Source organism: Lolium perenne, chromosome 1 (genome assembly GCF_019359855.2).
Source record: "Lolium perenne isolate Kyuss_39 chromosome 1, Kyuss_2.0, whole genome shotgun sequence".
Classification (NCBI taxonomy): domain Eukaryota; kingdom Viridiplantae; phylum Streptophyta; class Magnoliopsida; order Poales; family Poaceae; genus Lolium; species Lolium perenne.
The window spans coordinates 11,220,443-11,233,895 of NC_067244.2; the positions used below are offsets into that span (position 1 = coordinate 11,220,443).

At 53.8% G+C, this 13,453-nt stretch overlaps 1 protein-coding gene across 1 annotated transcript; it reads right to left on the minus strand.

Annotated features, from left to right (window-relative positions):
- Positions 1-45: 45 nt before the first annotated feature.
- LOC127326010 (osmotin-like protein) lies at positions 46-957 on the minus strand. The gene has a single exon (XM_051352849.2). The coding sequence runs from the start codon at positions 772-774 to the stop codon at positions 46-48; it is 729 nt and encodes a 242-aa protein (XP_051208809.1). The 5' UTR covers positions 775-957.
- Positions 958-13,453: the final 12,496 nt, after the last annotated feature.

The window sequence follows — 13,453 nt, forward strand, 5'->3', positions numbered from 1 at the left end:
TACAGTATAAGTTGAATGCTGACCAGCTGCTTATTTATCATGAAATTACATGTGCTCTGTCTGCGCGGAGGCGGCACCGACCATGGTCAGATGGGCAAGCTCCGTCTGGGCGGAGGCGGCACCGACCATGGTCAGATGGGCGAGCTCCATCTGGCAGAAGACGACCTTGAGCTCACGGGGTGCGATGCAGCTCTGTGGCAGTGGCTCACGGTCGGTACCGTTCACCCGCGTCAGCGGGCACCGCCGCTTGAAGTACCCGGGGTCCCCCTTGCACGCCACCATGACGCCGCAGTCGTCGAATTTGACCTGATCCACGGGGCACCCGTTGGTGAGGTTCAGCGGGCAGCCCAGCGCCAAGCACTGCCCGCCGCGGCTGAACAGCGGGGTGACCACCGTCGCCAGGTTGAAGCCGTCCTCGAGGCTGACGCTGTACGTCGCCAGGTCCTCGGTGGAGTGCACGGCCAGCTGCACCACCGTCCTCGGCGGCGACGAGCCCGTGTCGCAGCTGGTGGGCGTCCTGCGGAAGGTGCGCGCCACCACGCTGCCAGCCCAGAAGGTGTCCGGGAAGGGGAAGGAGACCAGCCCCCCGTTGGGGTCGAGCTCGATGGTGTTGTCGGAGATGGAGGAGAAGTTCCCGTTGGGGGTGACCAGCGGGCGCACGGGGAACGGGCACAGGTTCTGCAGGGTCAGCTTGGTGTCCACCGCCGATGCCGCCAGAGCGGCGGCGGCCGCAAGCAGAAAGGCGAGGGCGAGGCGCTCGGCCATGGTAGCCATGTGCTCTTGTTTCTTGGCTTTGCAGGGGTGGTGATGAACTGGTGATATCGTTTAGGCGGACGTGCAAGGCTGTTTATATAGGCAAGGCGCCGTGAGTGCTATGCGTGTTAGAATAACCATGGAGTTCTACGGTTACTTAGCTACGAAGGAGAGCAGCATCACAATGATTTTTATTCACTCTGCATTCCAGCCCGTATGGATCGATGGATGCCTGGATTGGTCCCGTCATGGCGAGTGGTTACTATTCTTGAGAATGTAGCGTGCCCTTGTTGAGCAGAGATGCATCTAATTTCTTCCCGGAGGTTACATTAGCTACTTCCGGATGTGGCGTGCTGGTGTTCTCCTGCCCGGTGCATAGCTAAGTATGTGAAGAATCAGTATAAACTGGTCACCGCCCAGCCAAACTGAATTCAGTTCTGCAGGGGAATGGAGCTTCCACTTATAAAGTTATCACCAACTCATCATCAGGTTTCTCTTTCTGTACTAGGCACACTCGCAGACCTCAGAGTCATGGACTTATCCTCAAGATATGGTCTCTTGCAGTTATCAACTGTGCATCCAAATTAGTGATCTTGCTAATAAAAGAGCCATCGTCATCCTCGTTGGGACGCAAGAAGGCCTCCAACGTTGCGGCTATTTCTTTATTGATACCATCCTCATCCTCATTGGGTATGTGAAGAATCAGTATAAACTGGTCACCGCGCACCCAAACGGAAATTCAGTTCTGTAGGGGAATAATCAGGAACCCTTCAAACACAAGGAACAGATCATACATAGGAAACTAATCTGCGTAGACGTTTTGGGTTTTTCAGAATGTTTTGAGGATGCACCATGAACAGCACCCGCCGTTAATAACTTCGAATAATAAGCACATGAAAAATAAGTGGGTTCAGCCTGAACAGGCATCTTTTCCTTTATCCACTAAGCAGAATGTAAATGTGGCAACTAGCAGAATAACAGGTTTCAGCATGTCACAAGAATATGCTAGGTTCTGATGGCCATATTGTGTTTCGAAGAGCTGGTTTAGTGACTGAATAATTGTTTACAGGACAGTGGAAAGGGTTATCCATGAATTGAGTATCCGTTGCATTTGGTTGCCTCATCCGGACTTGTCATCTTTATTTTGGCTAGTAATCCCATTTACTTGGAGGAGCCGAGGTGTTCCTGGTGTGCATCACGAGTGTTATGATAATATGCTTGTTGTATTACCAGGGGGCCAAAGGCCACAATATATAGTACATGTACAGGTGCACATATGCAGAAAGTCCCCTAACATATGGGGAAACTACAATATACATATATATACATCTAACACCCCCCCTCAAACTCATGGTGGATCCACAACGCTGAGTTTGGAGAGAAAGAAATCATGCTGCGCTCGAGTCTGTGCCTTCGTAAAGAAATCCGCCAACTGCAAATCTGAAGGCACATAATGAACCGCAACAACATCATCCTGTACCTGTGCACGCGTGTAAAAAGCATCAACACCGATATGCTTGGTCAGCTCATGCTTGACCGGATCACGTGCAATACTGATAGCACCTGTACTGTCAGACAAAAGTGGAGTGGGTGCCGTAACAGAGACCCCAAAATCTGCAAGCAACCACCGTAACCAAGTCACCTCAGCAATCAACAAAGCCATAGCCCGCAACTCAGCCTCAACACTCGAACGGTAAACTGCGACCTGTTTCTTCGTCTTCCAAGCAACAAGCGAACCACCAAGAAACACACAGTAAGCAGAAAGCGAACGACGATCCGTAGGATCACTCGCCCACGTAGCATCCGAATAGCACTGGAGCTGGAGAGAGCTGGAACGAGGAAAGAAAAGGCGACGAGTGATCGTGCCACGAAGATAACGAAGAACACGGAGGAGATGACTATAGTGAACAGTGGTAGGAGATGAGACAAACTGACTCAGAATATGAACAGGATAAGAAATATCAGGACGAGTGACAGCAAGATAAACAAGACTCCCAACAAGATGGCGATAACGGGTGGGATCAGGAAGAGGATCACCATCAGTAGGACGAAGCTTAACATTAAGCTCCATAGGAGTATCGACTGTGCGCTCATCCCCAAGAGCAGCACGAGCAAGAAGATCCTGAATGTACTTTTCCTGAGAGATAGAAAAGCCATCAGAAGTGGAGGAAACCTCAATGCCAAGAAAATAGCGAAGAGGACCAAGATCAGTCATAAGAAACTGATCACGAAGACGAGCCTTGACGAAGGCAATATACTCAGGATCATCACCAGTAATGATCATATCATCAACATAGAGAAGAAGAAGAGTACGTCCACGAGGAGAAGTGTGAACAAAAAGTGCTGGATCATGAAGACTAGGAGAGAAACCAGCAGCAGTCACCACAGAGGCGAAGCGCTCAAACCAGGCACGAGGGGCCTGTTTGAGACCATAGAGAGAACGTCGAAGACGACAAACCATCCCATCGGGAACAGAATACCCAGGAGGAGGCTGCATGTAAACCTCCTCACTCAACTCGCCATTAAGAAAAGCATTCTGAACATCAAGCTGGGAGACAGACCAGCGGCGAACAGAAGCAACAGCAAGAAGGGTACGCACAGTAGTCATATGAGCCACAGGGGCAAAAGTCTCATCATAGTCACGCCCGTGCTCCTGCTGAAAGCCACGAGCCACAAGACGCGCTTTATAGCGCTCAAGAGATCCATCAGAGCGAGTCTTAATTTTATAGACCCACTTACACGTGATAGGACGAACACCAGAAGGGGGAGAAACAAGATCCCAAGTGCCAGTGCGCTCAAGCGCAGCGATCTCCTCAGCCATGGCAAGCTGCCATTCAGGATGACGCTCGGCATCCCGATAAGAAGTCGGCTCGGAAACTACAGAAAGACCATACTGACTAGGAGAGTAACGAACTGGAGCACGACGCTGACGAACAGGTCGAGAAGGGGGAAGCTCATCGGTAGAAGACAAGTCATCAGAAGAAGAGGAAGAAGGGACAGCATCGGAAGGAGCCGAAGCCGGAGAACGAGGAGTACTAGGTGGACTAGACGAACGAGAGGATGGCGCCGAAGGGGGCGCATCAGAAGTAGGTGGGAGGGGAGGAGGGACAGCAGGGGGTGCATCCGGAAAAAGAAGAAAAGAGATATCATCCACCGGGTAAGTACCCGAGGTGGGGCGAGGATAGAAGGGACGCGTCTCATCAAACTTGACGTCACGAGAGATGCGCATCCGACGACCAACGGGGTCCCAACAGCGATAGCCCTTATGCTCATCACTGTATCCGAGAAAAACACACTCAACAGACTGAGCGGTCAGTTTGGTGCGTTCGCGAGGAGGCAGAAGGACATAGCAGACGCAACCAAAAGAACGGAGAGTCGAGTAGTCTGGAGAAACACCAGAGAGACGCTCGAGAGGAATGCCACCCTGTAGAGCAGCGGAAGGCTGAATGTTAATGAGGTGGGCCGACGTAGCGACAGCCTCAGCCCAGAAATGTGGCGGAAGAGAAGAGGCAATCATCATAGCACGGGTGGTCTCAAGAAGATGACGATGCTTACGCTCGGCGACGCCATTTTGAGCATGCGCGCCGGGACAAGAAAACTGAGCGAGGGTGCCCTCCTCAGCAAGGACACCACGAAGGTGCTGAGAGATATACTCACCAGCAGAATCAGCACGGAACACGCGAATGGGTGAGGAATACTGAGTGCGGACCATGGCCGCAAAACGCTGATAAATAGAGAGCACCTCACTGCGAGAGTGCATGAAAAACACCCAGGTGTACCGTGAAAAATCATCAATGAATAAGATATAGTATCGATGGCCCCCTTTCGAAGCGAAGGGAGCCGGACCCCAAACATCTGAATGGACTAAATCGAACGGTCGCTGAGTGACAGACACACTAGTAGGATAGGGAAGCTGAATCTGTTTGCCTAACCTACAACCCTGACAGTGTAACGACCCATCTCCAGAAACAGACCCCAGAAGGCCACGATGAACCAAGGACGACAGGCGAGAGTCACAAAGGTGACCAAGACGATGATGCCACTGCTGAAAAGAGCCGGTGACAGAGGCAACAACCGGAGGAGAACTGGCAGATAAAGTGGCAGCGGAAGGAACACGAAGCCAGTCTAACTCCCAAAGCCCCGGAGACTGACGGCTACGAGGGCCAGCTCCAACCAGGGCATGTGTGCGACGATCCTGAACCGCACAAGACTCGGCGTCAAGAATGACGCGACAACCAGAATCGGTGAGCTGGCTAGCAGAGAAAAGGTTCAGCTGAAGGAGAGGAACATGAGAAACATCAGGGACAGAAAAAGAGGGAGTAGAAAGGGTGCCTGTACTAGAAACAGGAATAGAGGTACCATCAGCCGTGACAACACGGACAGGAGAAATAAGAGACCGAAAAGCAGACAGAATAGAGGACTCAGAGGTCATATGAAAGGAAGCTCCAGAATCCAGATACCACGGGGACGTACTGATCGTGTAGAAAGTGGTGGTCGCGCGGTGCCGAAGGGCCGATCCACGAAACCAGCAGCGCCCGGCGAGGAAGAGTCTGGAGTAGCGAGCAGACCACGAAGACCCCTGAGAATGTCCTGATCAGAGAGTGCAACTGCAGAAGATCCTGAAGAGCCAGCCTGCTGACGATCCTGGAACTGCTGACGTAAACTGGGATCCCGCGTCCAACAGGTGGAGGAAGAGTGGCCAACCTTGCCACAGTAGGTGCAATGAGGACGAGGGCGGAGACTCGGACCGCGACGCTGCTGACGTAAACTGGAATCCCAAGCATCAAGCAGGCGGTGAACCTGCGCTATCTCATGCGCAGAGAGGGGCGCGACTGGAGAGGTCGACGTACAATCAGGTGCCGACGAGGAGCTATCACTCACACGCACAGAGGCCACCAAAGGGGGTGACGGAGAGCAACACGCCGATGAAGACAGAGTCGGCAAAGCGCGGCCATAACCACGTGAAGAGGCCGCGAAAGTCGATGTAGAGCGGCAAGCCGACGTAGATGGAGTCGACGAAGCGCGGCCATAACCGCGGGAAGAGGCCGCAAAAGTCGATGTAGAGCGGCGGGCCGACGTAGTCGAAGTCGGCGAAGCGCGGGCAGAGCCGCATGAAGAGGCCACAAAAGTCGATGTAGAGCGGCAGGTCGAGGGAGACAAAATCGGCGAAGCGCGGCAAGAGCCGCGGGAAGAAGCCGCGAAAGTCGGTGTAGAGCGGCGAGCCGACGTAGACGGAGTCGGTGAAGCGCAGAGAGAGCCGCGTGAAGAGACCGCAGACGGCGACAAAGAATGAGCCGTCATACACGGAGGCAGCGGACAAAGACCAAGTACCGAAGGGAGGCCCAAAGATAAGGCGGGATCAGCGGAAGAAGACATCGGATAACAACAGCCGACGACAGTATTTTTTTTTTGCTTTTTTTTTGCTTTTTTTTTTTTTTTTTTTTTTTTACTCAGACGGAAGTCAACTGAGGGAAGGAGATCAATCTCAGCACGGCCACGCGCGAGCCGATCGGAGCCACGCAGGGAGATTGATCGGGCGGAGCTACTGCAGGAAGTAGATTGAGCCACGCAGGGAGATTGATCGGGAGCCAGCAGGGAGATTGATCGTGCGGCCGGAGAACAGGGACGGGGGACGGCGACACGCAGCAGGATCGATCGGGCCAAGCCACGCGCGGGACGGGCGACGGGCGACGGAGAGCAGGCCAAGGACGAGGCCTGGCGCGATCCGGATCGGGAGCGGGCGTCTGGCGTCTGGCGTCTGGCGTCCTGGCGATGGAATCGAGCAGGGCGATGGAGATCGAGGGCGCGTCGCGATGAAGATCGAGGGCGTCGCGATGGCAGAGCAGCGGCCTCACGCGGGATCGGCGGCGGGGCAGAGCAGCGGCCTCACGCGCGGATTCGGCGGGGCAGAGCACGGCCTCACGCGCGGATTCGGCGGGGCAGAGCAGCGGCCTCACGCGCGGATTCTGATCGAGACGGAGAGCAGAGGAAACGAGCAGGAAATCGAGGGCGTCGGAGAAGAGGAGATCAAGAAGTAACTTCGGCCGGGAACAAGCAACTTCGGCCGGGAACCAGAATCGATTTTAGCTCTGATACCATGTTATGATAATAGGGAAATTCTATATAGAGGCGCCGCACTTTTGACTTCGCGTGCAGCGGTACATCACGATTAGCAAAACGTCATCGCGCCCTATAGGAAACCGCATATCGTGTAACCCCACCACCACCCACTCTAGTACTTCACCTCATGTTTATCCCGTGAGCTGCTCTTCACCACACAATCCTCATCTCTCTCTCTTACCCTGGGAAGCTGCGCCGCCGCAAGCGGTGACATCGAGGAGCCGTCGCCGATGAGCAAGGAGGAGGAGGCGTGACGCAGCGACAGCTCCACCAGGATGGGTCTGCTCGTTTGCCGTCCTTGAGCCGTCGCCGATGAGCAAGGAGGAGGGGGCGTGACGCAGTGACGGCTCCACCAAGCCGCCGACGGCGAGGGAGGAGGAGAGGCGTGACGCTGCGACGGCTCCACCAAGGAGAGGCGTGACCTGCGACGGCTCCACCAGGCCGCCGCCGGCGAGGGAGGATGAGGAGGAGGTGTAGCGCACCAACGGCTCATCCATGTCGCCGTCCTCAAGCCGCCGCTGGCGTGGCGGACAGACACCTCGCTAGGTCGCCGTCCTCAAGGCGTGGACAAATGCGCATCAGGGGTGGCCTCCCCCGACGAGAAAGCCACAGGCGAGCGGCAGGGACGCTGTCTCTGACGATCTCGCGGCAGGGAGCAAGATGTAGGTGAGCACCTGAGGCATGCGGGCGAGTTGGAGGCGCTCGTTGGCCAGGCAGGGAGGTTAGTACCCGGCAAGCATGGCATCCTCTGGAAAGTGCGTGGGGGGAGCTCGCCGGCGATAGGCAGACGGAGGGCAAGCACGGGATGACAAGTCCGGCAACCGGCACATCTTTTCCCTCTACAGCTCAATCAATCGGCTTTTTTTCTCTCTTTGTGTCTTGATTTCCGTTAAGTTACTTATGTCGCTTTTGCATGTGAACTATCCAGTGACTTCTTCCCAATTGCATGACTCCAGTTCTTGAATTTTTGTTTGGAACAAATCACAATTAGCAAGCACAATTATATTGCCATCTAGGCGAGAGGGATTTTGGCAGCTAGCTTTTGGAATTTGGTAGCTCGGCGGTAGAAATTTGGCAGCTAAGCACAAGGAATTGTGCAACTAAGAGCAGTGAATTTTTGGGAGCTAGGGACAACGAATTTGGAAGCTATTCCCAAAGAATTTGGTCGCTAAGTGCAAAGAAATTTGGCAGCTAGGCAGTAAGATTTTGGAAGCTATTCCCAAAGAATTTGATCGCTAAGTGCAAAGAAAATTTGGCAGCTAGGCAGTAAGATTTTGGAAGCTATTCGCAAAGAATTTGGTAGCTAGGAATAATGAATTTGGGCAGCTAGCCATCAGAAATTTGATTTTGGAAGCTATTCGCAAAGAATTTGGTACCTAAGAATAATGAATTTGGGCACCTAGCCATCAGAAATTTGGCAGCTAGGCAATGTGTCCTTTTTGCAACTTTGACTTTCCAAGTCGATTGATTGACAATTAAATTGGTTTTTTTGTCAAGAGATGACTTCGTAAGTGTTGTGTAACAGAAAAATTAAGGTAGATAAATAGTGCTAGAGGAGTATTGTAATATGTGTTGTGTAGAAAAGTAGCACCGTCGTGCAGCAGGTTGCTTTTGCATCGGCTTTTTGTGTAGGGCCACCCGTGGGCTGGACCAGCTCTTCTGAAGAGGGCAGCGCAACGGACGTCGGACGAAATGTTGCCAGGCTGGCGCCGCACGGAACGAGATATGTGCGGCGCCGCTACGTAGCACAGTCCATGATAATATGTTTGTTGTATTACCAGGGGGCCAAAGACCACAATATATAGTACATGTACAGGTGCACATATGCAGAAAGCCCCCTAACATATGGGGAAACTACAATATACATATATATACATCTAACAACGAGCACAAAGGAAGAGCACCAACTCCAAGAGGACCGCACTGCCGTGATCATGAAGATGAGAGACAGCAGGATCATGAAGACGATGTGCACGATGCTAGATCTGCACGAGTTCTTTGGTTACTTAGCTACGAAGGAGAGGATCACACTGATTTTTATTCACTCTGCATTCCAGCCCGTATGGATCAATGGATGCCTGGATTGGTCCCGTCATGACGAGTGGTTTCTATTCTTGAGACTGTAGCGTGCCCTTGTTGAGCAGAGATGCATCTAATTTCCTCCCGGAGGTTACATTCGCTACTTCCGGATGTGTTCTCCAGCTGGTGCATAGCTTCTTTCACATGGAGTGGTTCAGACGATATATCTGATATTAGAGCATGTCTAAGAGCAGGTCTAACAGACCCCGTAAAAGGGGCAAACCCGTATAATAACCGCCGATTTGGGGGTTTCGGCTCTACCCGGCCATCTAGCACGCCCCGTAAAAACGGTGCCCGCATCGTTTTTTGCTGTTTTCGAGTACGGGGTGGGTCGTCGCCCCCTACTTGTGCGGGGTGGGAGCGGGGATAGTGGGCGAAACCAGTATCGCCCACTCCACTACGCGCGAAGCATTTCGCTGAAGCCAACCGCCGCCGCCGCCGCCCGATCTCCTCCCCCGCGCCCTTCCCGGCCGGATCCGGCCGCCATGGACCGTCCGCAAGAGCCGCCTACCACCGGCGGTACACCTCCTTCGGGCGCGGTGGTTGATGTCCCCGTCGGAGGTCCGCCGACCGCCGGCGTCGTATCGGCCATGATCGCCTCCACCATCCCGTCGAAGAGGAAGAGGATCCCGAAGCAATTTTTTGATGCACCTGCGGCGGCCGCCGATTCAGCGGGTGAAGCGCCGCCGGCTGCCAAGAAGGCGGGCCGGGTGAAGACCAAGGCGGCCGGGCCGAGGGGCGCCGCGCCGGCCAAGGTGCGGACAAAGGCAATCAGCCGCATCGGCCTCGCGCCTCCACCGCCCTCCAAGGTCACGACCCCTCCTCCGTCCGTTCCGGCTGTTGCGCCGCCCGCGCCGCCTCCACCCACCGTCGATGTAGACAAGGTGTTCGATGTTGAGTCCACAACATCCTACTTGGACATGCTCAACGAATCCACGGTGAATTTGGACGCCGGTATCGGTGCATTCGATGGGGAGTGCAACGTTGAAGACTTTGATGACGAGGAGGAGGATGAGGGTGACGAGGAGGAGGTGGTTGAGGTTGATCCGGCTGCCGCCGGTTCTTCGTCGACGCCGAAGCCACGCACGGCGAACTACAGCGAGATCGAAGACGCCATCTTGGTCCGTGCTTGGAGCAAGGTGGGGATGGATGCGTGCACCGGAGTGGACCAAGGCGGCAAGCGCTATTGGCAACGCATTGAGGATCCATTGATGGTTGATCACATTTGGGAACTTCCGTGGCTTGAACATTGCCTATGATCGCGTTGTGATGTTAAAACTATGAATTATGCATCACATATTTTGGATGTGCTATGTTTGATGTGAAATTGTTGTGCAAATTGCTGTCTAAAACCCTGTTTTGAGGGGCAGGAAACTCGGAGGAGCTAGCAGAACCCGTATCCCCACCCCGTAAAACAGAATATTCTGTTTTACGGGGTGGGGATACGGGTTCTGCTCGCTCGAGTTTTCGGCCGGTGAAAACCGGATACGGGGCCCTCTACTCGCGTTTTACGGGGCGAAAAAATACGGGGCCTGTTAGACATGCTCTAACAGGCCCGTATATTTTCGCCCCTTAAAACGCGAGTACAGGCCCTGTATTCAGTTTTCACCGGCCGAAAACTCGGGTTTTAGACAATAATTTGCACAACAATTTCAGATTAAACATATCACAGCCAAAATATGTGATGCATAATTCATAGTTTTTAACATCACAACACGATCATAGGCAATGTTCAAGCCACGGAAGTTCCCAAATGTGATCAACCATCAACTAGTCCATCGCCAGTGGCGCCACCACTCGCCGGAGACTCACCTTGAGCACTTCCACCACCAGCTTCACGCCGGCGAAGCTGCAGCCGACGAAGCTGCGGCCTGCGAAGGTGCTTCGAAGAATTGCTTCGGAATCCTCTTCCTCTTCAACGGGATGGTGGCGTAGATCATGGCCGACACGTCGCCGGCGTTCGGCGGACCTCCGACGGGGACATCAACCACCGCGGCCGAAGGAGGTGCACCGCCGGCGGTAGGCGGCCTTACAGACGACCCATGGCAGCGGGATCCGGCCGGGAAGGGCGGGGCGGAGGAGATCGGGCGGCGGCGGCGGCGGTTGGCTTCAGCGAAACCCTTCGCGCATCCCCGCTCTCACCCCGCACAAGTAGGGAGTGAAGACCCGCCCCGTAATCGAAACCAGCAAAAATCGGAGCGGGGACCATTTTTACGGGGCGTGCTAGATGGCCGGGCAGAGCCGATACCCGTATTCAGGGGTTATTATACGGATTTGACCCTTTTAAGGGATCTGTTAGACATGCTCTTAGTGATTTTGCTTGCCCGCGCGCTGGGTTCTTGCTCAATGAAGAATACTTAGTGACCATGCATTTCTATCAATTTTAGGAACAAACAAGAACCAGTAGCACGTTTCGCGGTGCTGGGGACAAAAATGGTCACCGCCCACCCAAACTGAACGAAGGCGTGTCGGTCCAAAGAGGTGGGCGGCCTGGGGATCCGGTGCCTATACACGCAGAACCTCAAGCTCCTTCATCGTCTGCACTCCCACAGTGACGCGCCTTGTGGTGCCTCGTCGCCGCTCTGCTCTGGCCGGACATCACTGACTGCAGCTGGTGCCGCTAGCTCTCTGGGTTGATGCCTGGCTCTCCGAGATCCTGCTATCCCCGCCTTGTTCACGCACGCACTGGCGGACGATCACGTCAGTGTGCGCACGGTGTTCATCGGCACCAAGATTGGTTTGGATCGGAGTCGGGAAGTAGCCGTCACAGCTAGGAGTCGGGGATTCGATCTCCCTGACTGCGGTAGTTTTGGCGTTGGCGTTGGCGTCGGCGTGGCGGATGTTAAAGAAATCGGTGGCGACAAGGTCAGGGTCGCAGCTGCGCCATGGGCATGAAAAGTCCGGGGCCACTTCAAAGTTGGGCTCGAGGAAAAATGCGAGGAGAGGCGGCGCGCGGAAACTGCGGCGGAAGGCCGGGGATGAGCGGACGCGGCGGAAAGCGTAGCAAGCGAAGGCGGCGCAGACGAGGCTGGGGAGGGGGGGGGGGGCGTAGGAAGATCTCGCGGACAATATAGCGTGCCTTGTACCAATCAATGGAACCATCGGGTTTCTGCTTGAGCTTGAAGACCCATTTGCAGCCAACTATATGATGATGAGGAGGTGGCGGGACGAGGCGCCAAGTGTTGTTGTGACAGAGAGCCTAAAACTCTGAATCCATAGTGACGACGTGGGCTTAGCCTAGTGGTTGAGGTCGCAAATGGGTCTATCTTGTATCTTATCTGGCGCCTATTGTTCCGAATCATGTCCTCCTTCGCGTCTATCTTGTATCTAGAGATTCGAGCGGAACTCATCGAGAGGACCATGCTTGCCTGCAAATGGTATACATAGAACAGGAAATTAGAACCGCAACAAATGCACACACATGCATGGGCCGTACCTCTCCTCAAGGTATTACATGGAGCGGAAAAATTCGGCATGACCTCTCCTCAAGGTAGGACATATGGGTAGTGCAAAATTAGCCGAAACGGAAATGAATCAACATTTCGGCAAACATCCATGCACCACACCGGCACACACACAAGCGCTTCACCTGCAACAAGCATCCATACACACGACGGCCACACAAGATCTACAAGCATATGCATGTCTCCTCCAAGCATATGTATGTCTCCTCCAACTACTCACCTTGTAGATTCGATACCGAGACGAGACCGCGATCGATGAGTTCGAGAGGAGGAGAGAGTATGGAGAGCCTTCTCCTCAACTCCAATTATGTATCAACCAAAGTAAGTGCAATAAATACCCAAACAAGTGAAAAGTAGAGCCAAAATGGTATGAGAGAGAAGGGGGGACGAGCTAGATGGAGGAAGAAGAATGGCTTGTGTAGTGTGGTAGGTGGGAGGTTGGCTCACTTTTGTATATCTGGTTCGCTAATTCTGTGGCGCACCGAGCACAGTGTGCCACAGAATACCTTATTTCTGTGCCGCACTGTGCAACCGCGCCACAGAATAGCTTATTTTTGTGGCGCACAGTGGGAGTGCGCCAGAGAATAAGGAATTTCTGTGGCGCACTCGGGTAAGTGCGCCATAGAAATAGTAAAACCAATGATTGGGGGTGACAGGTTGTAGGGTCCACCAAGTTTTTGTGGCGCACGGTTCCCTGGTGCGCCACAAAATTAAGCTATTTCTGTGGCGCACCTTGCCTGGTGCGCCACAAAATAAATTTATGTGGCGCATTTTTAATGGTGCGCTATAGAACTAAGCTCCGCCTATAAGGGTTTTCCTACTAGTGCATGGTGAAGTCAGAAGAAGAGAATATCATGAAGGCCGGATTGGAGAACTAGCTAATGGAGGTTCAAGTCTTTGCGCTGTTGATGGGCTTGCTTGGTGTTTCGGACTTCGCAGCAGTGGTATGGAAGTGGAGGCGGCAGCACATGTGAAGTTCGGAGTCTTACCTTTCAGGGTGAAAATCCAAGGTCTGGCCTTAACTGGTTGTGCCTGGC